Below are 25,264 nucleotides of genomic sequence, written 5' to 3' on the forward strand. Positions count from 1 at the left end.
TAACATGACTAAGCAAAAAAATGCAAAACAAATAAAAAGGGGCACTCGTGGAAAAATGGCCATTCTAATATACGGCATTTCAGAAAAAAAAAATTTCAGCCACGTGCTAGGTAAACCATCAAGGCACATTTTCCGACAAATAAACATATAAATGAATCATTACTCTGTGATAGTTCCTTAGTACGTAGTAATTTTGAAAGAAATGGGAAAAAACGAAAAAATGGCAATCACAGGAAAATCGAACACATACTTATATATACGCCATATCTGGCTAAAAAAAAAATAGGCATGGGTAGCCAGATCATCTAGAAACACTTTCCAACACTATAAAAATATAAGTTTTGCGACACTACTTGCCAATTCCTTACGGTAACATGACTAAGCAAAAAAATGCAAAACAAATAAAAAGGGGCACTCGCGGAAAAATGCCCAACATTCTAATAAACGGCATCTCAGATAAAAAAAAAGACATGCACGTGTTAGCCCAACCATCAAGGCACACTTTCTAACACATAAACATGAAAAAAAAATCAATAGTATACGGCAATTCCTTACTACGTAGTAAATTTTTACAAATATTGAAAAAAAAAACAGAAATTGGCAACCGCAGTTAAATACCCAATATACCAATAACTACGTCGTATCTGACAAAAACAAAATCACGCATGGGTAGCCAGATCATCTAGACACACTTTCCAACACTAAAAAAGCAAAAGTTTTACGACACTATTTCGCAATATCTTACGGAAAAATGACTTGGCAAAAAAATGAAAAAAAATGAAAAAGGGGTACTCGCGGTAAAATGCCCGACATTCTAATATACGACATCTCAGATAAAAAAAAAAGACATGCACGTGTTAGCCCAACCATCAAGGCACACTTTCTAACACATAAACATGAAAAAAAAAATGAATAATATACGGCAATTCCTTACTACGTAGTAATTTTTACAAATATTGAAAAAAAACAGAAATTGGTAACCGCAGTTAAATACCCAATATACCAATAACTACGTCGTATCTGACAAAAACAAAGTCATGCATGGGTAGCCAGATCATCTAGACACACTTTCCAACACTAAACAAGCAAAAGTTTTACGACACTATTTGGCGATATCTTACGGAAAAATGACTTGGCAAAAAAATGAAAAAAAATTAAAAAGGGGCACTCGCGGTAAAATGGTCCTCGTGGTGATGAACGACATTTTAACTAAAAAAAAAAAATCATGCACATGGTAGCCAAACAATCCACCAAGACTTTCCACAACTGATAACCTATACAAGTTGCACCATTCTACGACAATTTCATAATACGTAATAACTTTGATAATTATGCAAACTACCTTAGAAGGGTAAACTCGGTCGCGCTCGACCCCGATGCGTCTCAGAAATCGGGGAAGGAGTACAGCTACAGCAATGCACATCTGGACACTACTAGAGCGTGTAGGGGAGACACCTCCTGCAGGTCGATCACCCACAAATTCAGTCACGGGGGTGAGTCACGTGAGAAAAACCTGTTTTTTTTTGACGCTCGGGGTCGCGAACGACCCATCGTACCTATCCAGGGTTAATGAAGTATAGGATCAGTTGCCTAATACCCTGAATGGAAATGGTACCTCCTTGTTCTCTGATAAACAAGGGGCCAGACGATCGGATAGCAGTTCTAGCTAAAAAGGCCCTGAGAAGAGGAATAATCTTCCAAGGGGACCACCTGTTTTGGGGGTCTTCATTTTTAGCTAGGAAAGCCCTGTCTGGAGAAAGAAGTACTTCACCTGAAGGGAGGAAATCTATGTTTTCCGAGTTTCGTGAGAGAGCTGCTAGTTCTGAGATTCTAGCACCCGAGGCCAAAGCTGTTAGAAATAAGGTCTTCCTAAGAAGAGTGACATAGGAGCAGGATTCGTTGTCCGTGTCTGAGGCAAGTTTAAGGACATCATTCAGAGACCAAGAGACCTTTTGTGGGCGAACCGAAGGTCGAAGCCTAGCACATGCTTTTGGAATAGATGAGAAATAAGAATCCACCAGGTTAATGTTAAACCCAACCAGGAAGACCTTCTTCAAAGCTGACTTAATGGTGGTTATAGTGCTAGCTGCTAGGCCTTTGTCAAATATGGACCTAAAGAAGGAGATGGCTAAATTAGGAGTCATAACAGTATGGTCTGAATTCTTTAAGAAATCTGCTAGTTTCTTAACTGCCGAATCATATTGGCGAATCGTAGAGTCCCTTTTGTCTGATTCTATAAAGAGGACATTATCCGGATCGATGTTCGCATCCTTACGAGCCGCAAACTTCATGAAATCCACAAAGTAAGGGTTTTGGCTATCCTTGAGGAATCTGACACAGTCCAAGTTTGGACCACTTGGGTCAGTTTGGGGAATGGGATCCGGAAGGGACGGAGTTTCAACTCGAGGAGGAGAGGAAACCAACTGCTCTTTGGCCAGTGAGGTGCCACTAAAGCCACTGCCCCTTGGAAGGAGCGGAGTTTGTGTAAGACTTTCAGTAGAAGATTCACTGGAGGGAATAAGTAGATCTTCAGCCAATGGTTCCAATCCAGGGTTAATGTGTCCATGGCATAAGCCTGAGGGTCCAGGTTCGGGGTCACATAACAGGGGAGTTTGTGATTGAGTTGGGTCGCGAATAGATCTACCTGGAGACCTGGAACCAGCCTGAGTATCCACCGAAAGGAATTTATGTCTAGGGACCATTCTGATTCCAGTGGCTTTGTCCTGGATAATGAGTCTGCTATCACATTCTGGACTCCTGCTAGGTGAGTTGCTGACAGGAACCAGTTTTTGTTGGCTGCCAAGACGAAGATAGTGACCAGGATCTGATTCAGGTTGGGTGACATGGATCCTCCTCTGTTGATGCAGTGTACTACTGCTGTGCTGTCTGAGACCACTCTGATGTGGGTCGACCTCGGAGGAGAGATTCTCTTCAGGGTCAAGAACACTGCCATGGCTTCGAGAAAATTGATATGGAACTGCTTCATGGCGGGTGACCAAGAGCCCTGAAACATCTGATGTTGGGAGTAACCCCCCCATCCACTCAGAGACGCGTCGGTATGAATTGTCACTTGTGGAGAGGGGAACTGTAGAGGAACCGATTTGGAGAGGTTCCTCCGTTCGGACCATGGTCGTAGTCTCATTTTTAAGACAGAGGGGATCTTCGAGATCTTGTCTCTCAAAGGTATTGTCGCTCTCTTTCTCCAAACTCGATTGATGTCTTTGAGTTTGGCTTTTAATAGGAGATCGGTTAGTGAGGCAAATTGGAGAAGGCCGAGGATTCGTTCTAGAGCTCTTCTGGACACCTGTTTGTGTTTGAGAAAGTTCCTGACCTTAGAAGCTATCTTCCTTACCTTCTTGGGAGGAAGGGAGAGCCTGTGCTTTGAAAGGTCCCACCGGATGCCTAACCATTCGAAGTGGCTTGATGGTTGTAGGCGAGACTTTCGGAGATTGACTTGGAATCCCAGCTTGGCGAGAAAGTGAATTACCTTCGACGTAGCTCTGTTGCATTCCTGGTTCGACTGTGCCCAAATGAGCCAATCGTCCAGATAGGCGATGATCTGTATCCCTTGGTTTCTGAGTTGTTCGAGCACTGTCTCTCCCAGTTTCGTGAATATCCTGGGAGCAATGCTGAGACCGAAGGGCATGACTTTGAATGCAAAGGCTTTCTTGCCGAGACGGAAGCCTAGGTAAGGAGAGAAGTTTCGAGCTACTGGGACATGATAATAGGCGTCGGTAAGATCGATAGAGGTGGTGACGGCCCCACGGGGAAGTAAGGTCCGTACCTGAGAGATAGTCAGCATACGGAACTTGTCACAGAGGATGTAAGAGTTTAGTTTCGACAAGTCCAGAACTACTCTCAACGCCGACGAGTCTTTCTTCGGAACTGTAAACAAGCGGCCTTGGAATTTCAGGGATCGAACCCGTTTGATCGCTTTCTTCTTGAGTAACTCTGTGGTGTACTCTTCCAGGATGGGAGTGGGTCTCTGGAAGAAGGTCACTGGTGGAGGAGGAGATCCCTGTGACCATGTCCAACCCAAGCCCTTGGATATTATGCTGTGAGCCCATGGACTGAAGGTCCAATGGTCTCGAAAGTGATAAAGTCTCCCTCCTACCGGCAACACATCATTGGGAGGGAGTGAACCTAGGTCCCCTCCCTCCACGAGCACCCCTTGCTTTAGGTCCGCCTTGCTGGCGGAACTGTCCTCTACCTCTGAAGCTTCCTCTCTGGTGTCCACGAAAGAAACCGGAGGATTCGTAGGTAGGGTTGTATGCAGGAGAGGACATCCAAGTGGGGTTGGGCTGTGCACCAGGGGGAGCAGTGAGGTAGACTACTTGCTGAGGGGGAGCCGGTTGTTGAGAAGTCGAAGCAGAGGAAGACTGTGTCGACGAGTGACCCCGGACCGTCTTGTAAGGAATAAATCTCTGCTTCTTCTTGAAGAACGTCTGTTTCTGGGATTCGATCGTTCTTTTGGTCGAGAGACCTCACCTTACTTGCAAATTTTGGTTTGCCCTTGCCGCGTCCTGAAGAACCTTATCAACTTTGTTCTGAGGGAATAGGTTCTTACCCCAGCAGGAGGACGCTATCAGCCTGTTCGGTTCATGTCTGATGGAGGCTTCAGACAGAACGAACTTCCTGCAACTAACTCGAGCCGACCAGAAGTCGTGGAGGTCTATTTGGTAGGACAGAAGCAGGTTCTTTGTGAAAACTCTGAACAATGTTTCCGTTGGGTAAACCGATGCTAGGGACTCTATGGAGGTGATGGAGTGGAGGGACCTAGCTAGTCTATTACGGGTCTCGAACTCAGTTTTGAGAAGACTCTCTAGTAATCTGGGGAGCTTCTCAGAGAAAAGAGTAGAGGCACAGTCTGGGTCTAGCTTCCCCACTGTAAAGGTAGAAGACGCGTTGTCCCAGGTTGCAGAGGTACTCGGAATAAGCAATGAGGTGGGGTCCATCTCCTTGAGAGCCGGCATGGAAGAGCCTTCCTTGATGGCCTGTATTGTCAGCTCTGTGATTTTGTCTATGAGCGGTAAAGAGATGGACGCCGCCGTCGTAAAAATAGTGAAGGCACCTTTGTGTGTGGTGAGCTTGGAGTTAGTACACCCCCACTCTGATAGAGTTCTGGCCCAGATAGCTTGGGCTTGCTCTTTCGGAAATATCACTGTTTCCTTCGGTACCTTGTCCATTCGGACCAATGCATGCTCCTTTAAACGTGCGAAGCCATTGAATGGGAATTCTAGCCCCGGGGGGGTAGAATTCCAGGTCCTCTAAAGGGCGGGTGCCTATGCCCTCTAGAGTTAGGGAACCATCTAAGTATGGGGCATGCAAGGCAAACCTCCAAGGATTGTTTTTATCGAAGGGAGGTAGCTTCGATGCGTCTGGGGCTGAAGGAGGAGGAATCTGAGTTCCGGAGCGGATCAGAGTAGCCACCATATCCTTAAGCTCTGTCATAGCCCCAGACTGATGTTGAATTTGTTCCTTGATGATATCCCTGATCAGTTCGACGGGGAAGAAGGGTACCTGAAAGCCACCCGTTGGTGGTGTCTTGGACTTGGTGGACTTGGACTTTTTAGGAGTCGCGGTTTTACGGGGAGCAATAGGAACATCAGGAGCAGTCGAGGGTCCGGGGACCCGTGACGTTGATACTGGCAAAGCTGAAGACTTATAAGTACGTAGTGGCTTCACCTTGGGTCATACGGGGACAGAGGGATCCCGAGGAGAAGCCTTAGGCTTATCAAAGCCGAGAAAGGAAGAGGTAGAAGAAGGAGTAGGAGAGAAAAGGGTTTCCACCAACTCGGCACCACTTACCTGCTCGTCCATGGGTTCTACGTCTATATCTAGATCTGCCACGTCCAGCGGTAAGAGGGGTTCGTCCTCCGCGTAAATGGTTGCTCTGACTTCTTCAATTAAGGGGGCAGCAACTTCCAGAGAGACTGCTGCAGTTGTCGAGCCTGGGAAGAGACGGGAGGCCATGTCCCCATCGAGGAGATAGGGTGCGCCAGACGGGGCATTCCTGCCGAAGCCCGACACCCAAGGATGAAGAGCAGCCCTTGCTGACCGAAGAGACTCATCATAAGCCTGAAAGATTTGTAGTGATTAGTGATGCAGGAGAGGGATCGCCCTCCGAAATATACAATGTATATATAATTAATGGACAAATTAATGTCTGCAAAAGATAAACAAGGAACAAAAGGAAAACCCACTTACATCATCGTTCAGGAGTATTGAGGACAGCTCGTAACAGAGCGTGCACAAATCCGGGAACCAAACCATGTAAGAGGCTTGTCCCGGTTCCCGGATAAAGGAGATGGCGCAATGTGCATGTGAATGACAGAGGTCATGTCCAACGGGGTCATTGAACGAGGCAGGGCATCCTTGGGCAGTACAACAGACCTTCTGTAAAAGAAAGGAGACATAAGTCTGGATGTTCCTTGAGACTCTGGTAAGGGATTAAAAATCTACTAACAGAGCTTAGTATAATGCAACATGTGTGCTTATGGGAATTCCGTGATTGAGAGCCGGAGCTCCATATTAAAATACATTAAATATTAAAGTTTCCTGCACCGGAGTGTGTCGGAGCAATGGAAATGGGAACGTATCACTATAAAAGGGATAATAATCAAATAAGAATAAAGAATCTAATGCAATCTGCCGAACCTCTGAGGGTCGGGGAAGCAGTGACAGGCCCGTAAGAATAAATTATAAAACACAAGCAGTAGCTAAAGGCTAAGGCTAATATAATAGTTAAGCGTATTGGTGATCTCCGGTGAAGCCGGAGGTCGGTGAAAGGTCCTGAATAATTCAATTGTGAATAATAATTCAATTGTGAATAATAATGGATATTTGTGTGGATACGGCCGTGGCCTGAGACCGGAGTAAGGGCCACCGGAGGGTCGTATCTAAACAATATGTGAAGGCCGTCCCAGAGGGTTGTATCTAAACAATATATAACAATAGTTACAAACTCATTGAGTATCCCTCATGGCGGAGTAGAACTCAAGGCGGAGTGGAAGAATGTTCAGAACTACTCCCAAGCCGTAACGGGGAGAGGACGGAACTCGGGACCTATTAAATAACGCTAACTATTTCAATCGTAACCATAAACTAAATAACTCGTAAGCTATCAAATACCCGTAGAGGGAGAGGGGGGAGGGAGAACTCGTTGAGCGTACAAAACGGAAAACGGGAAATCCACTCACACACCCGAGGTTAAGAAAGAAAACGAGAGAAAGGGGTAACTCGTGACTGAGTACAGAAAACGGGAACTCCAATCTCTCGCTCTCGTGGTTACAATATCAGAACCTAATAAGCACACAACAATATTATAAACGTATAACAATAAAATTGTAACATCAAGTACAAGACTACGAACAAAATAACGTCTGCTAAAACCTAATTAAAGGGATATAGTCCACTGACAAATGCCTCGCTGGGCGAGTACTAAACTATAATAAAGCCAGAACGCTATTCTTGTTCGCAGACAGGACTTGCTAGCAAAAAGTACCATGGGAAAATAATAACGACAATAATAATAATGGTTCAAAAAGGCATAAGGCCAGGGACTTAACCAAGAACCTAAGTGACAGAGTACCAAACGGGCAAGACTAAGATGAACTCCCAGCAAGACAAGGGAAAAAACAATGGCCGCCGACGCGGAGGGCCCAGCCGGTAGCGATAAAACAGACTATACTGGGTAGAGGACAAATGCCCGGTACTACAAAAAGCTGTCAAAACAAACTATGGTACTTAACATTGGAATGGGTGAAGATGGAGCTTCGGTCATGACGAAATAAATCCACAAGAGTGAAAACACCGAGAGCACAAACTTATACACACACGCTAGCAAGTCCAAAATAGAAGGATGTTGTTCAGATGGCGCTCGCGTCGGGGCGTGGGTGGTGCGGCTCTGGTAGCATAGCTGGTGCCTCTGTATCGGCCCATCCCTTTGACGAAGGAATTAGCTAAATGGAAGACAGCCTGTGAATAGTGGTTTTCACGCGCCTTTGCTTTATACACGACACCCACAAGGTGCTCGCGCGAGGGTAGTAACCTCTGCATTCCATGCTTTTATCTTTCTCTGGTATAATTGGAAGGTTTTATCAGAAAAGGTATATTAGAAGGACCCCTTTTCACCGGCCGCCACAGGTCGACCCAGAAAAATAATTGTGGGTTGCATGTGTATGGCCAACACGTAGTCTAGTTAAAACAATGTTATCCCTCCTATTTGTAGGATTAGAAGATGGCCATTTATCCACCAAAGGGTGGATTTGTTTCAATTTTGTAATAGTGGTCAGTTCAGACCATCGAGCCTGCCACTTATACTAACAATAAAAATGTATCTTACTTTTAAGGCCTTTGTAAGGAATACATATGGGGGATTAGTTAAATAGCCCTGAAGCTTCCTTACCTGCCTTATCTACTCATTCATTCCCATACACCCCAATGAGGACAGGGACCCAACAGAAGTAAATTATTCCTAGACTGCAGAAGTACTAACCAGTCATGCACCTCTTTTACTAGATAATAGGATTTTTCTTTTATAATAAAAGAAAAATCCTATTATATTTTTCATAAAAACCATGCTACCTCAGAACACTTTGATCAAGCATTTTACACTTATGGGTACTAACCATGTAATATTACTATATATTCATATCAGTATTTTTTCTTAAATAATTCAACTCACATAAATTATAGACATTCAACTGAATCAGCTTACACATTCTAATTTCAGGATACCAAGCAAGTACAATGTATTTACTATAGAAGGCCTGCCTCTTGAACCCCATTACATAGCAAACTTCTCTTTAGAATTAAACTTTTGTTCTATTTATCATTTTTCATGAATTATTGTGCTAGTTCCATGCATCCCATAACCAATCTCTTCTTAATTCTACTATCAACCATAATAACTAGGAAACATTCACTATAATTTGTTTCTCTTTTACTCATTAATCCATCTCCTCACTTCCATTTACTCATACCTACAACCATTCTAAATAGACCTTACAATATTTCACTAAATATCATGAAAACTCTCCTCTGTATAAGCTTTTTCTTGATTAATACACACCATAGCATTCCTTACAGCCTACTGTACTTTCAAACTTCTCACAACTTCCTAGCAATACTCCCATGCAAACCCTTATCTCCATTCCTCACTGATCATCCTCTACCTTCTCTCATACGTCTCAATTCTTTTACCATAATGCTTCCATACACATTTCAAAATAAATCTAAATTCAGGCCCCTACTATTGGGAAGTTACAGCAAGTGGAGGGTAAATTTATAAAATATAGTTTGGATATCTTGGCCTTAAGTGAAACACATTATAAGGGAATTGGTAAAGAAACTTTAGACCAGGGCAATATATATATATATATATATATATATATATATATATATATATATATATATATATATATTATATATATATATATATATATATATATATATATGTATATATATGTGTATTTTTGGGCTCAAGCCATGACGTCCTGATGGAAGGTTCCTTCAGTAGCTTACTTGGGTATATTTAACCACAGGGATATTCCCAGAGAATTAAACTACAGGTTATCACAGAATTCTAACTTCTGGTGCGAGTACCCTAAAGGTTTCCCTCTAGGATATTGTATATCAACAGGGGACGTATGTATTAACACGCCACATAGCTATCTGCACCCCATATAGAGTTAACACTTCGATATGGAAAGGTGGAGAATAACTGGGGAGCCGTTCCACTGTTACACTCGTCCGTGGCTGCTTTTGGTACTCGAAACGTAAACAAACGGGCGCCATTGTTAAATGACGTCACGTCCGTCCTCATCCTGAGGCCTGTAGCACCTTGCTTTGGTCGGATTTCCCTTTGTGCGATTTTCATCGACTTACATCACCGTTATGTCATTACCTACAGCCTCGCCTTCTTCTGGAAAGTTGAGTACCAGGTCCCAGTATTGTTTAAATAAGCTCTAGCCGTAAAGTAACTTCTACTTTTCGTAAAATATTGTGTTTTGTGGCAGAGCTGTGCCGATCCCGGACGCGCCATTTTATGGCGTCGCTCTTCTTTTGCATGCCTTATTTAGCTAGCCAGAACAGCCTTATCCAGCCTCTTAACTAATTAATATTGTTAGTTATTTAATCTTCATAGCTAGGAATTACTTATATCGTGTTTTAGCGCTCATCTACTCGGTCGTCGTTCGACCCCATACTAGATCGCTAGCTTAGCCCCTAGGCTAGATAGCCTGGCACTTGTGTTCATGCATGATATATACCAGTGATCCTAGGTTAAGTTATGAAGATTGTGGCATTATTAAACATACTGTTAACTGTGATGTAAGTGTTTTCGCCTTCGGGGACCATATAGGGGATCGGTTTAATTGCGTTTCTTTCCAACCTAACCTAAATGTAGGAACCCCTATATGCTCCCTAATCCCCTGCCTGCAGGCATTCCCTCTATGTGGCTATGCTTCCCCTTCTATATAGGGGAATCTTGGCTACAATCAGAGTATTTATCGCTTCTCGGTCTACCCTAAGGGAATGATCCCCTCTTAGGGTTGCGACCGAGAAATAAGGAACGGCTCTGCCCTTCCACAGTTGCATCTGGTTGGGTTACTCCTCTATTCCTGCAACTTGCGATGTGTCTTTCAGCCTACCTAGCCTAGGAGTTAACCCTCCTTCTCTAGGTTAGGCTCTGGGGCTAGTTTTGTACTTTTATAGTTTGAAACGGTACTCCTGTACCAATCTCATTCTGGTTACCTAACCTAGGTTAGGGAGCGTTCTCCCTCTTCTTGGTGGCCGTTCTTGTACAGAGCCTCCACTATGAAAGACCCCTCTTCTTCTCCCTCCCCACCTATCCCTTTGGTGTAGGCTTGCCTATACACATCTGTCCTTAGTCCTACAACTCCTCCCTTGGGTGGAGTGGTAGGGCTAACTTGTTCTCCTGCTGAGCTGGCCGCTCTGGTTCACATACCCTTCATAGTGTTCTATGGGGGTAGTCGCCGGCAGCGGTACAGCCGGCGGGGGTTTCCACCTCTTGAGTACCCTCTAACCCTCCCTTGGGTTACCCCAGGCACCCGGCCGACTGCCGGCCCCCTGCCGCCGGATGCTATGAGTAACTACTCTTATCATGAGTGCACTCTCTCTGGAGGGATGCCGGAGGGGTATGTGGTCTTACCCCTCCCATCCCTTCTTACCTTTCTCTCCTTCTATCCTGGTGCCGGTCCCTTGCCGCCTCTACTGCCATCGATACCGCCTTACCTCTGGTGACACTCTTTCATAAGATACCCTTCCCCCTCTAAGACGTCAACCTTCCGTGTGCCGGAGGCTGCCGCCTTCCGTCGGCATACAGCCGACGTCCCACCCCTCCCTTTACCTCGCAACAGCTGGCCGACCTTCGGAGCCGGCATTGATTGCCGGCGGTCTAGGTATACAACCATATACATATCCATCTTATGAATTGATCCAAGCTCACCAGGCCGTCAGCCTTCGGCTGCCGGAGCCGCCGCCTCCTGCCGGCGACCCGCCACTGTGCCGGCGGTCGCCACGATGGTATTATATTTAGATACTCAATGTGTCTGTCTTGATGCCTTCCACCCTGCAGGACCGGCCTCCGGCATTCCGTCGGTCTGCCGGCGCCTTCCGGAGACGTTAAGGGACATGCACCCCTTCTCATACCTGCCGACAACATGTCTACAGTCATCATACTGCAGCCAGATGGCTTAGCCACTTCTATATATAGGTATTGTCTTACCATCTAAATCTGTGGCTGTGCTGTCTGATTGCACATTACAATATTCCAGCATACTCTGTGTGTCTTAGTGCGGCCGATTGCCGGAACCTATATCTAATAAGGGGCCTCTCCTATTCCCCTTCTACCCCAGGGAGCTGAGTGGTCTCAGCCCCTGATACACCTCGCAGGCAATTTCTGTTAGAGGCTTAGCTTCTACCCACCACGGCTTATCCATATGGATTTCCGTTTTGTGACCTTCGGCCACAAAAGAAATTGCCTACTGATAAGGTTACGGTAACCGACTGGGCGGGATTCACAAGTATGTGTCTATCTACTTCCTTTCCCGCTCTCTACTCTCAGGCATTATAATACCTTATGAATCGTTTTAATGCTTAAAAACTTAAGATTAAGTTATCTTAATTTTAGAGTAATGTAAGTCATTATTATGCCTTCCATGTACTCATGATCTCTTTCTTTTACAGGAGGAGTATATGAAGTGCGAAAGCAACTTTTGCGGAGTGAAGCGCCCGGACTTCTACGGGCACAAGGCGTGCCGGGCCCACGCCCCCTATACCGCCAAGAAAGGAGACCTGAAATACTGGACCCGCAGCACTGTACTGTCTGCAAGAATCGTCTGGTCGAAGCGTTCGACGATCCTCCTTCAGCGGAGGCAAGGGACAACGCTCGAGAGAAGCTACGCAAGTGGGTGCGTGGCTTCCAGAAGAACGCCACCGGACCGTATCTCGCCAGCGAAGATTTGAGGGCCTTGCTGTTTCCAAAGGCATCTAAAGACTCCGTGGTCCCCATTGATCAGATCCCCACCGTCCAGATCGTGGTGGAACCTGATATTGTCATGGCCCAGTCCATGCATGAGTGCCACTTAGATTCCGACAACGTGGAACGTATGTCGGAAGTGTCGGAAGGGACGGAGAGGAACCTCATGGACGAGGAGCTCGACTAGGAGGAAGATCAGGTGGAATACCCTGATTCGGAGCATGAGGTCGCTCCCACTCCTACTCCCGCATCGACTCCTGCACCGGCCGAGGAACCTGTTCCTTCAACTTCTGCCACCCCGGACCCTCTTCCATCAGGCACTCAAGAGGTCTTCAAGATGCTTGAAGCCCTCATGGAAAGAAAACTTCGAGAGACCCACGAGCTATTCAGGTCTAACCTAGGAAGTTTTAAACAACCGAAACGGATTTCGGTTAAGGACCTCCCCTCTTGCTCGGATACTAACCCATGGAGGTATGCCGAGCATATGCCAATCATGACTGGTAAGATCTTCATCAGTGAGAAGGTCGGCTTGATTTTGTTGGAAGAAGTGGAATTCTTCCCGAATTTCGAGGCTTATCCGGACTGTTACGTCCGACTCAGGTCCGAACCAGCCTCAAAGGAAGAGACCGAACCGAAGGAAGTAATCGTGTTCGATCTCGCGAAGGCCCAGGCTATGCTAGCCAGTGCGGTGAAGAGTAGGGGTTTCACCAACTCCAGGATGCCGGCGCTCAGTAAGAAGCACCCAACCTTCGTTGCGCCGAACGATGCGACCTTCCCCTTTATAGAAAAGGCCTTCACTGCGGTCTTGAAAGCAGTGGAAGAAGGGAAACCTTGCCCTGTACTGGAGGAGTGCACACCCTTCTCCCTTACTGTCCCCCCTGATGATAGACACTGGAAAGACATCCAGTCAACCTTCACAGTGGGGAAGTTAGAGCCTGACGTAGCTGGTCGTCAGTTCAATGAGGACCTCCCAAGGCTAAATGATCACCTCCTTCGTAGGGAACAGGATACGAAGGAGAGGCTTGCCGCATCGCTGTCCCTCCAGGTACAGCTCGAACTTATGGCCGGAGACACTAGAATCCCGGACTTCTACATGGTCCTAACCAAAACACATTTGGCAACAGTGACGAAGGACCTGTACAGCATCACTAGGGCTCGCAGAGCCTGTCGTGAATTCGTGTTTGCCAGCGCGACGGTAAAACACGAACCCCGGAGACTGATTTCCTCCAATATCTGGGGTAAATATCTCTTTCCCTCTTCCCTGGTGAAAGAGATTGCCGACAAGGCCGCCACGGAGAACAGGAACCTTCTCCACAAGTGGGGCATGTCAAAGAAAAGGAAATCCTCTCAGGACGATGGCCCTCAACCTAAGAGGAAGTCCATGAAACCGAAACCCCAGCAACGTCAACAGAGACGGCAGTTTCTGGGTTCCGTTACTCCCCAAGTGGCAGCACAGCCACAACAGACCTTTCAGTTGGTCACCCAGCCGGTGGTGTCGCAGTCACCGGTCTTTACCCCTGCATTCGAGCAACATGCTACTACCTTTCGTCCCAGAGGTAGGGGCTCAAGCAGAGGTTCCGGCAGAGATTCGTCTCGCCGCCCCTCCAGAGGCAGAGGAGGAAGGGGAGCTAGTGGCCGAGGTGGCAAACCCTCGGGACACCAGAAGCAATGAAGTGCTTCCGGTGGGAGGAAGACTCCGCCAATTCCAGGATCGTTGGACCTTCGATCCCTGGGCACACAGCATCGTCAAGAAGGGACTAGGCTGGAGCTGGATGCAACCACCCCCAGCCTTCCAGCAATTCTTCCAACAGTCAACCCCTCTCCTGGAAGAATACGTCCTAGAACTCTTGAACAAGAAGGTGATCAGGAGGGTAAAGTCAACCAGGTTCCAAGGGAGACTATTTTGCATTCCCAAGAAGGACTCCGACAAACTCAGAGTCATTCTAGACTTATCCCCCCTCAACAAGTTCATTGCGAACAACAAGTTCAAGATGCTGACTCTCCAACAAATAAGGACCCTTCTACCTCAAGGGGCCTACACGGTCTCCATAGACCTGGCGGATGCCTACTGGCACGTTCCAATGAATCATCACGCTTACTCCTACCTAGGATTTTGACTCCAAAGGAAAAGTTACGCCTTCAGGGCCATGGCCTTCGGGCTCAACGTGGCTCCCCGGATCTTCACCAAGCTGGCAGACGCCATCGTCCAACAGCTCCGCTTTCGCGGCATCCAAGTGATGGCTTACCTAGACGACTGGCTGGTCTGGGCGACATCGCCCGAAGATTGTGTAAGATCCTGCAACAAAGTCACCCAGTTCCTAGAATATCTGGGATTCAAGATAAACGCCGAGAAATCTCGCCTCTCTCCAGCTCAGAAGTTCCAATGGTTGGGAATCCATTGGGATCTTCAGTCACACCGCCTTTCCATCCCGCAGAAGAAAAGGAAGGAAATAGTAGGGTCTGTCAGAAGGCTGCTGAAATCCAAACGGATCTCAAGACGACAGCAGGAACAAGTTCTAGGCTCTCTACAGTTCGCCTCTGTGACAAATCCAGTGCTTCGCGCACAGCTAAAGGATGCCGCGGGAGTCTGGAGACGTTCCGCATCCATCACTCGAAGAGACCTCAAGAGACGGCTCCCAAACAGACTTCGCTTACTATTAAAGCCGTGGTCGGAAGCAAAGGCCCTGAAAGGGTCCATTCCTCTTCAACACCCGCCTCCATCGCTCAACATCCACACGGACGCTTCACTGGAGGGTTGGGGAGGTCACTCCCACCAACGACAGGTTCAGGGAACATGGTCTCCCCTATTCAAGACGTTTCACATCAACATCTTGGAGGCCATGACGGTTCTTCTCACCCTGAAGAAACTCTCCCCGCCTCCCTCGATCCACATCCGTCTGACTCTGGACAACTCGGTGGTAGTCAGATGTCTCAATCGTCAGGGCTCGAGATCGCCCCAGATAAATCAGGTACTTCTTCCGATCTTCCGTCTGGCAGAAAAGAAGAAATGGCACCTGTCTGCAGTTCACCTACAAGGATTCCGCAACGTGACGGCGGACGCTCTATCACGGACAAGCCCAATAGAGTCGGAATGGTCTCTAGACGCAAGATCATTCTCCTTCATCTCTCGCCAAGTCCCGGAACTTCAGATCGATCTCTTCGCAACGAGCGACAACAATCAACTTCCTCGATATGTGGCCCCATACGAGGACCCCAAGGCAGAAGCAGTGGATGCCATGTCACTGGATTGGAACAGATGGTCCAGGATATACCTGTTCCCTCCCCCTAACCTTCTGCTGAAAGTCCTCTCCAAACTGAGAACCTTCAAAGGGACAGCGGCCCTAGTGGCTCCCAAGTGGCCCCGGAGCAATTGGTACCCTCTGGTCCTGGAGCTGCAGCCCACGCTGATCCCCCTACCGGGCCCAGTTCTCTCTCAACAAGTACAGAAGTCGACTGTCTTCGCTTCATCACTGAAAGTCAGGGACCTTCATCTCATGATTTTCTCTCCCTGGCCGCAAAGAAAAGGTTTGGGATCTCGAAGAAAAGTCTAGACTTCCTCGAGGAATACAAGACCGAATCCACACGACGGCAATACGAATCTTCCTGGAGAAAGTGGGTCTCGTTCGTCAAAGCAAAAAACCCTACGGAAATCACCATTGATTTTTGCATGTCCTTCTTCATTCACCTTCATGGACAAGGCTTAGCGGCCAACACGATTTCTACCTGCAAATCGGCTTTGACTAGACCACTACTGTACGCTTTCCAGATTGATCTGTCCAGCGATATCTTCAATAAACTGCCAAAGGCATGCGCTAGACTACGCCCAGCACCTCCGCCAAAACCTATCTCCTGGTCCTTGGACAAGGTGCTCCATTTTGCCTCTAACCTGGACAATGATTCGTGCCCTCTCAAGGACCTGACTCAAAAAGTTATCTTCCTTTTTGCTCTCGCCTCGGGAGCCCGAGTCAGCGAAATAGTGGCACTGTCAAGAGACGAGGGTCATATCCTGTTCGCAGATACAGGAGAACTTACCCTCTTCCCTGATCCGACGTTTCTCGCAAAAAAATGAATTACCCACCAAGAGATGGGGCCCTTGGAGAATCTGCCCCCTGAAGGAAGATGTCTCTCTATGCCCAGTGGAGAGTCTTAAGGTCTATCTTCAAAGAACTTCAGACTTCGGTGGAGGTCAACTCTTCAAAGGAGAAACATCGGGCAGCGACCTGTCACTGAAACAACTAAGAGCGAAAATCACCTACTTCATTCGCAGAGCGGATCCTGACAGTACACCCGCAGGTCATGATCCTAGAAAAGTCGCGTCTTCTCTGAATTTCTTCCAGAGCATGGATTTCGAAAGCCTCAAGAGCTTCACAGGGTGGAAATCGTCGCGCGTTTTCTTCAAGCACTACGCGAAGCAAGTGCATGAAGTTAAACATTTCGTGGTAGCCGCAGGTAGTGTTATGAAACCTGCCGTTTAACTCTGCATAGAACAGTGAGTTACTTGGGACTTTAACTCTACGGGTGCCTGTGTTGACCCTTGTGTGATACATAGTGATTTCATGGACACTTAGTGTTTCTAATAGACTGTTCTTATCAAGGTGAAATGTCATAGACTTCACATGAGTGCCACATGCCCTAGGGCATGATGTGTTTTTCTTTGAAAAAGACTGACGTTCCTCCGGAACTTGTGTTTCTAAAAGTGAAATTTCTTTCAGATTCAAGATTGAAGTCTTTTATTTTCTATGTACATTATTCTTATTATTGTAAATTAACTTTACACCTTTTATGGCAATTATTATCACTATAATCTGCAATTTATGAAATAAAATGTCTATTTTATTACATGTGCGTCTCTCTCCGCTCCTATTATTACTATGAAATACATGATTGTCATAGTTTCATTTACCCCTTTCCTTTGGAATGAGAAGAATAATATAAATTACCTGTATTATATACTCACTCATGCTGTATAATATTCCTACTTGAATACTTACCTTCGTCCTGCCTTCGAGACCAGATTGATCTCTCCTCCATGGAGTGTAGTGATTAATTATCACTCTTTTATATTTGAGAATATTCATACCCGAATATTAACGTTCTGTCTTGTCTCCGAGTCCTGCACGAACTCTCCGCAGGGTGAGTAGCCCTTCAATGATCACTTCGGATTTTGGTATGATCCGCCGGGACTTCTCTGCCAGGGGGGCAGGAAGCTGGATCCCCACGGAAACTCTAACGAGGACACATTACATACCTCTATTCGGAGCCCTTGGCACTTACTTTAAAAAGGGGAAATTTTCCACGATACATTAATTCTCTGGTACACTTCCATCAGGACGTCATGGCTTGAGCCTAAAAAACGGATTTTGAGCGAAGCGAAAAATCTATTTTTGGGTGAGATAGCCATGACGTCCTGATGGACCCTCCCGTCTATTCTAGTCCAGCCTTTCAGGCCCCGCCCTGTCCTACTGTATCATGGAGATTAGCAAGGCGCTGGCCTCAGGATGAGGACGGACGTGACGTCATTTAACAATGGGGCCCGTTTGTTTACGTTTCGAGTACCAAAAGCAGCCACGGACGAGTGTAACTGTGGAACGGCTCCCCAGTTATTCTCCACCTTTCCATATCGAAGTGTTAACTCTATATGGGGTGCAGATAGCTATGTGGCGTGTTAATACATACGTCCCCTGTTGATATACGATATCCTAGAGGGAAACCTTTAGGGTACTCGCACCAGAAGTTAGAATTCTGTGATAACCTGTAGTTTAATTCTCTGGGAATATCCCTGTAGTTAAATATACCCAAGGAAGCTACTGAAGGAACCTTCCATCAGGACGTCATGGCTATCTCACCCAAAATTAGATTTTTCGCTTCGCTCAAAATCCGTTATATATATCTAATCAGGAAGATTAGATGGAGCTGGAAGAGAAAGGGTAGGAAGGATGATGACACAAAAAGAAAAAAAGGCATTAACTGAGTGGTGAGCTGTAAATAGTAGATTGTTACTAGTAAAGTTCAGATCAATTCAGTTCAATATGAGCATTATAATTTGCTATGCCCAACAAATGATTCCCTTGAAGAAAGGAAAGATGAAAACTATGAAGAACTACAGAATGTAATAGATGAGATCCCAGAGAGAGATATGAAAATTGTGATTGGTGACATCAATGCTAAAGATGGGAGGAATAATCAAGGGATAGAGAATGTGATGGGTGTTGAGGGTCGTGGCAAAGTTTCAAATAAAAATGGACCATATTTCATTGGTTTCTGTTCAGCAAAACAGTTTTGTCATTGGAGGCACTCTTTTTCAACACAAGAATATCCACAAGTATACATGGACTTCAACATGTGGCAATTACAAAAATCAAATAGATCACACTGCCATTAATTAAGAGAGAAGGACTTTGAGAAATATAAGAGGCTATAGAGCTCCTCATTGCTACATTTAAATTAAAACTGAAAGCACCTAACAGAAAGATAGATAGAATATATAGGTTTGGTACAACTAAGCTTTTAAAAGAAGAGCACAGAGAAACATTTTCAATTGAATTTAGGAATCAATTTGCAGTCTTAAAGACTTTAAGAGATGAAGAACAGACAATGAAGAATCGTATGATATTAGGAACATATATCAGTCAGTCGGTAGTAAGTCTTGAGACACCCAGTTACAAGGAGAAGGCCACGGATATCAAATGATACTTGGGATACTATAAAAATGAGACAAAGAAAGAAATTAATTGTTGAAAATTTTCTAGGAAGTAATGATAATTACAAGGTAGAGCATGCTAAGTATTCCAGTATTGATAGTGAGGTCAACAGAAAAGCCAAGAATGACTGAAGAGACTATTTAGACAGTAAAGCAAATGAGGTTGACAAAGCTATGAATTCAGGAAGTGGCTATGATGTAAGAATTGCTCATAGAATTATTAATGAAATCTTGACTCGGGCAAAGAAGCAGCATATACCCATCAAAAAGAGAGATGGATCTATTATAACAACAGAAGATGAATAAAGACAATGTTGGATGGAACACTTTAGTGAGGTTATGAGTAGGAGATATAAAGGGAATAATTTGTTTGATATACCTGAAGCTGATGAAGACCTTGATGTGCCCATGAATGAATTAAGTGTGTTTGAAGTCAAAGCTATCCTTAAAAAACTAAAGAGATAGAAAGCCCCTGGATACGATGGAATAGCTGCCCAGATGATACTGGTAAAAAATGAAGTGACTCACAGAATACTTACAAGATTATTTTGTAGTGTAGCATGAAGAGACAAAACCTGATGAATGGGAATTAGGAGTGTTGGTGAAAATGGCAAAAAAAGGAGACCTGACTGATTGCAATAATTACAGAGGCATAACACTTTCGTTAGTTGTTATGAAAATATATAGTATGCTTATTCTAAAGAGACTGGAGAGAAAGATTGATGAAAAGTCGAGAGATAAACGAGTAGGATTTAAAAAAGGTAGAAGATGCACTAACCAAATTTTCATTTTGAGACATTGTACAGCAATGCGTAGAATATAGTATTGTAATCCCCTTTTGATGGCATTTGTGGACTGTGAAAAAACCTCTGATAGTGTGCACCAGGCAATTTTGTGGAGAGTCCTGCATTATTATGGAATTTCTCTTAAATACGTAAATTTGATTAAGTCTGTTCATGAGCACAGCAAATGCAAAGTTTATGTTAATGGAGTCTTAACAAATGAATTTTCAGTGAACAGCAGAGTACTCCAAGGGAATGTGTTGTCACTTATGTTGTTTATCCTCCTCATTGATTTTGTAATGCGTAGAACAGTCAGAGATGGTGGAGAAGGATTGGACTGGATTGGAGATAGAAATTTAGCAGACCTAGAGTATGCTGATGATGCTGTCCTTGTTAGCAGAACACATCAGGATTTGCAATGCTTGCTAACCAGAATGCATGAATTATCACATGAGGTTGGGCTCAATATAAATAAAAGAAAGACAGAGATGATGAGAATGGAGTATGCAATGGAAGATGCAATATCATTGGAAGGAGAAAGTATTAATGACGCAGAATCATTTAAGTATTTAGGAACTATGATCTCCAATACAGTACAGGGCCTTTAGAATTAGAGTTTAGTGAAAGATTGAAAAAAGCAAATTAGGCAATGGCTAGGTTAAGTAAAATTTGGGAATCCAATCACCTGAAATTACATATAAAATCAGACTATGTATCAATTTAGTGAGATTGGTGTTACTCTATGGATATGAGTCATGATATGGCAATGAAACAATCTCCAATAGCTTTAGTAGATTTGAGAATAAAGCCCTCAGAAGGATATTGGGAGTTAAATGGCAGCACACGAGAGATTACATGAGTGCCATATGTGGATGAGATCGTGATGAGGGGTAGATGGAGATGTTTTGGGAATACTTTTCGCACTCCCCCAAGAGAGATTAGTTCACCAAACGCTCAGCTGGGCTCCACAAGGCACTACGTGGCTGAGGACTATGAAGCGCAAAGTTGATGATGAATGGGGAAGTATTGAATTAAAAGCTCATGATAGAGATGACTGGCGGAATCTAACCAATAGGCATCAATAGGCGTAGGAGGAGATGATGATGATGATTATTTCAAAAACTTCCTACATCAACTTTTTATTTAATAAAAAGAGGTAGGGTACAGAAATTATTCTTTAAGATAGACTTGTGGGATTTGAGCCACTTGGGCAGGTTCTGGGCCAGGGGAGCACTTCAGTTCTAAATTCAGCTGAGAAAACCTGGCAGTTGCACTATGGAGCATGTATCAAAAGAGATTGGACAGCAAGATAGAAAAAAAGAACATTGAAGAGAAGTATAGTAGAAAGCTTAAAATTTGGTACGGCTAGAGGCCAAAAGGATACTATGAAGACTCTTTAGTAAAGACTAAAGTACATTGTATGAAGCGCACTGATGGTGCTACACTTTTATGGGGTCCTCTTCATGAGCCTTTGATTCTACCAGTTATAAAGTTACTTTCATTGCCATTCCTTAGCATCTTTTCCAGCAAGCACATGAACCAGTTTCTCCAAAATTAACACCAATAATGCTTGACTTTAGGCATTAAACTTCCACTCATATCTTTCTCACTAAACTTTTTTTCTTTCTGATGACTTCCAAGAAAAATCAGCTTCTTTCCCTCACTAAATTCATCAAGAAATTTATATGAAAAATGCCATTTCTATCAATTTTTCCCTTTATACTATGACCCAGAAAGGCAAATAAAACTTATCATGACACGTATTTTCTTTAGTAAAATGCCACTTTCTACCAATATACCTATTGTAGGCTGTATGGAGAGAAATAATTACACATCTAACCTTGGAAAAGAATAGTAATTGATTCCATATTACCTTTGCAGATGGATGTAAAATTGAGCTTTGATCTAAGATATGGGGACTTAATAGGACCTGAACGAAGGTCTTCTATGGAACTTAGCAATCGATATATTCCCACTTTTGATAGAGCCATCATCGCCTTGAAGAAAATTAACAAACTTGATACATGGAATGCTGAAGAAAGTACACAGGGTGCTTTAAATGATGCGTAAGTTATTAACATTCTTTTTTCTTTTTTTACTGCATTGTAATTCTGGATGTACAAAGTACAGTAATGAAGTATCTACATCCCATCTCATAAACTAAAATATCCATACATAAATTCAACTAACACAAAAGATAAGTACTAATGGTTTATATAAAATTTTAGAATTTATACACATAGATATGATACAATACATATACATGACTATTGAAAACTAAATCATTCCAAAACTATTTTGGAACACAACTTCAACTCTGAAGAAATGTCAACACATTACTTTACAGAACAAGCAGTTTACAGCCTTAATATTAAAGAGTAATAAACATATTTATGACCATTTTCCACAAAAATATTTCTCAATAATGTACAAGGTCCATAAATATTTCCATTTGTTTTTACCCTAATGTAGTATTAAGAGACGCTATCTGGCCGCTGTTAAAGATGTCATTCAAACATACTTTCCTTTGGACCTGCTGATGGATACAAGTACTCCAGGACAAGAACAGGTACAGTATTTATATACGAGTATTCTAACTTTAGTGACTAGCCATATGATTACAGAACAAAGATTTATAGTACAGTAGTTTCCTACAATATAGAATTTAACCAAATACTGTACTATAATGTACAGTATAGGTAAAATCTTGACTTCAAAAAACAAGAACACAATTATTTTTCATATTTAGCCAATCAGCTTCCTCTGGTGAAGGATATGAACTATGATGTATATTTTGGAGAACAAAGAAAGATATAGGGTAGCATTTACAAGTGTTAATTTGAAGATTACATCAGAAAATTGATTTAATGAAGCATCTTAGAAGAAAGAATACCAATATTGTGTAAAAACTGAAGGTCTATGAAATTCCATATATGTGGCCCCTTTGGTTGTTGTAGCCTATTGGTAACATATGTGTCGCATAATCTTTGATTCAGGAGTTCAAGTACCACTCAAGCCAATTAGTTTCTAATAGGGTCGGCAACCTCACCATCCTTGTGAGCTAAAAGTGTGGGGTTTGGGGAAGCCTATAGGTTTACCTGCTGAGTCATCAGCATCCATTACCTGGAGATGGGGCTTAGATGGTGATTGTAAGTACAGTAAATATGGTTGGTATCTAGGATATTTTTCTGACCCTTGCTTCTTGCTGATCATGAGTAATCTGGACACCATGCATTCAGTTCTCCCACATTTATACCTCTAACCTTTCCTTTTGTGAGCCACAATACTACACAATATTCAAAAAGTTTTATTCTGACTGAAACCAGAATGTTCAAACTAGATGCTGGTATGCTTTTTTAACACGTCTTGTTTAACAGTTTGTTACTTATTCATCTAATTTACCATTTATCTTAAATTTTCATATATATTTTAATTTCTCTTAGTTTATACTTTACTTTGTTTCTTTTCTGTATTGGGCTTCTTCCCATATTGAAGTCCATGGGCTTGTAACATTCTGCTCTTCCAAACAGGGTTGTAATTTGGCTTGAGGTATCAATAATAATAAGTAGGAATAACATTTTCTAGTCACCTTTAGTAAGATTTCATTAACAGAAAAAGCCTCTGAAAATCTGAACCTGCTGCAATATTCTTACAGCAGCATTTTATTAATATTGGTCACATTATACAACTATTATCCACCACTTATTAAAAGTAAATAGTAATGTAGTCATGAATCTCACCTAATAAAAGAATGCATAGTACTAGACACTCCCTGTGTGTGATTTGTGCAATAGAAAACATAAAAAAATACAGAGCCCAGGAGGTTTGGAAATGGTGTAAACTACTTTATCCAAGAGTTTCCTAACCTTGTCTTCCTGATTTTTCATTTCCATATAAAATATGACAATTTGTCCTAAATTGTATTTTTCCTACCTATACAAACCCATAATCATTTAATATAGGAATTCACTTCAGCTCAGCTGAAACAGCCGAAGAGAAAGAGAACCAGGCAGTTGTGCTGACTGGTTGGCTGGTGGTATGGGGCGGACCTTAGCCCCCCCCCCCGGCCTGCTTTCCTTATTCAAACGCTTTAGGCTCAATGTGGAACATGAGAGGGGTGGTAGAGGCGGGCATTTATATTACATGATTACGGGTTTGTATAGCTAAGAAAAATACAATTTAGGACAAATTGTCATTTGTTCCGACGCGATATACAAACCTCGTAATCATTTAATATATGAAGACTCACTGGTTGGTGGGAGGTCTGCCTTTGCTGCTTGTGGACAGCTAACTGCCCTGATATAGACCTGGTCTTGAATGAGAGCAGAGGACTAAATCCACCTACCCCTGTCTCTTGACCCGACATGATGATGGTGGGGTCTGAGAGACTGGGAGCTGCCGCGCGATGTGTAAGAGCATCGCACGACCTGAGAGTGTGAATGTAAGAGACACTCGACCCTAGGGTCACAGTGACTGGATGAACCTCCAAAACCAAAAGGCAAAGGGTTTATAAATCCACCGTCTTCCCTGCCTAGCAGAAGACGGGGGGTAGAATACCTGTAAACAAACTAGCAATCTTACCTGGGAAGACTTGTCTTGATGTATGGAACTCCAAGGGAGGAGACAGAGAGAAAGGCAGATCACATGCAGACTGCTTTCACACAGCCAAACATACCATAAAATCAAGACAAGAGACTCCCCTGTCCCGGAGGAACTGGAGAGGTCAAACAATAGCTTGAGCCGCTACCACAGGGCCTAGAAGAAAGGTGTCCAAGGCCTTGTGCGTAAACTCCCTCAAGTAAAAGATCGTAAAGGTGGTCTGGTGTTTCCAAACGCCAGCCTTCAGCACTTGGCCCACTGCAAGATTTCTCTTGAAAGCGAGTGTGGGGGGCAATGCCCCTGATCTCGTAAGCTTTAGCCCTCGCTGGTGCTTGGACTCTTGAGGAAGTCTCATACGCCTTGCGGATGGTTTCACGGATCCAGAAAAATATCGTGTTCCTCGACACCTCCCTCTTGGCTCTGCCGGTGCTAACGAAGTTGTCGACATTCGGCTCTGAGATTCCAAGTTAGCTTAAGATAGTACCAGAGACACCTGACGGGACAGAGAAGCCTCTCACCTGAACCGTCACTTGCCACATCCACTAAGGAAGGAATAGTGAAGGCCTCGAACCTGGGATCATGGATCACTGGGTTCTGAGTCTTGGCCACAAACTCTGGCACAAAACTCAAGGAGATCTCCTTCCAACCCTCTGCGTGAGTGACATTACAAGAGAGGCAGTG

At 44.1% G+C, this 25,264-nt stretch overlaps 1 protein-coding gene across 1 annotated transcript in view; it reads left to right on the plus strand.

Annotated features, from left to right (window-relative positions):
- Positions 1–25,264, plus strand: part of LOC137621506 (extended synaptotagmin-2-A-like) — a 72,944-nt gene that overhangs the window by 11,516 nt on the left and 36,164 nt on the right. The window contains exons 4-5 of the mRNA XM_068351858.1: positions 21,866–22,050; positions 22,457–22,553. Of these exons, the coding sequence (XP_068207959.1) occupies positions 21,866–22,050; positions 22,457–22,553 (282 nt within the window). The remainder of the gene's footprint in view (positions 1–21,865; positions 22,051–22,456; positions 22,554–25,264) is intronic.

This window comes from Palaemon carinicauda, chromosome 28, assembly GCF_036898095.1.
Source record: "Palaemon carinicauda isolate YSFRI2023 chromosome 28, ASM3689809v2, whole genome shotgun sequence".
NCBI lineage: Eukaryota > Metazoa > Arthropoda > Malacostraca > Decapoda > Palaemonidae > Palaemon > Palaemon carinicauda.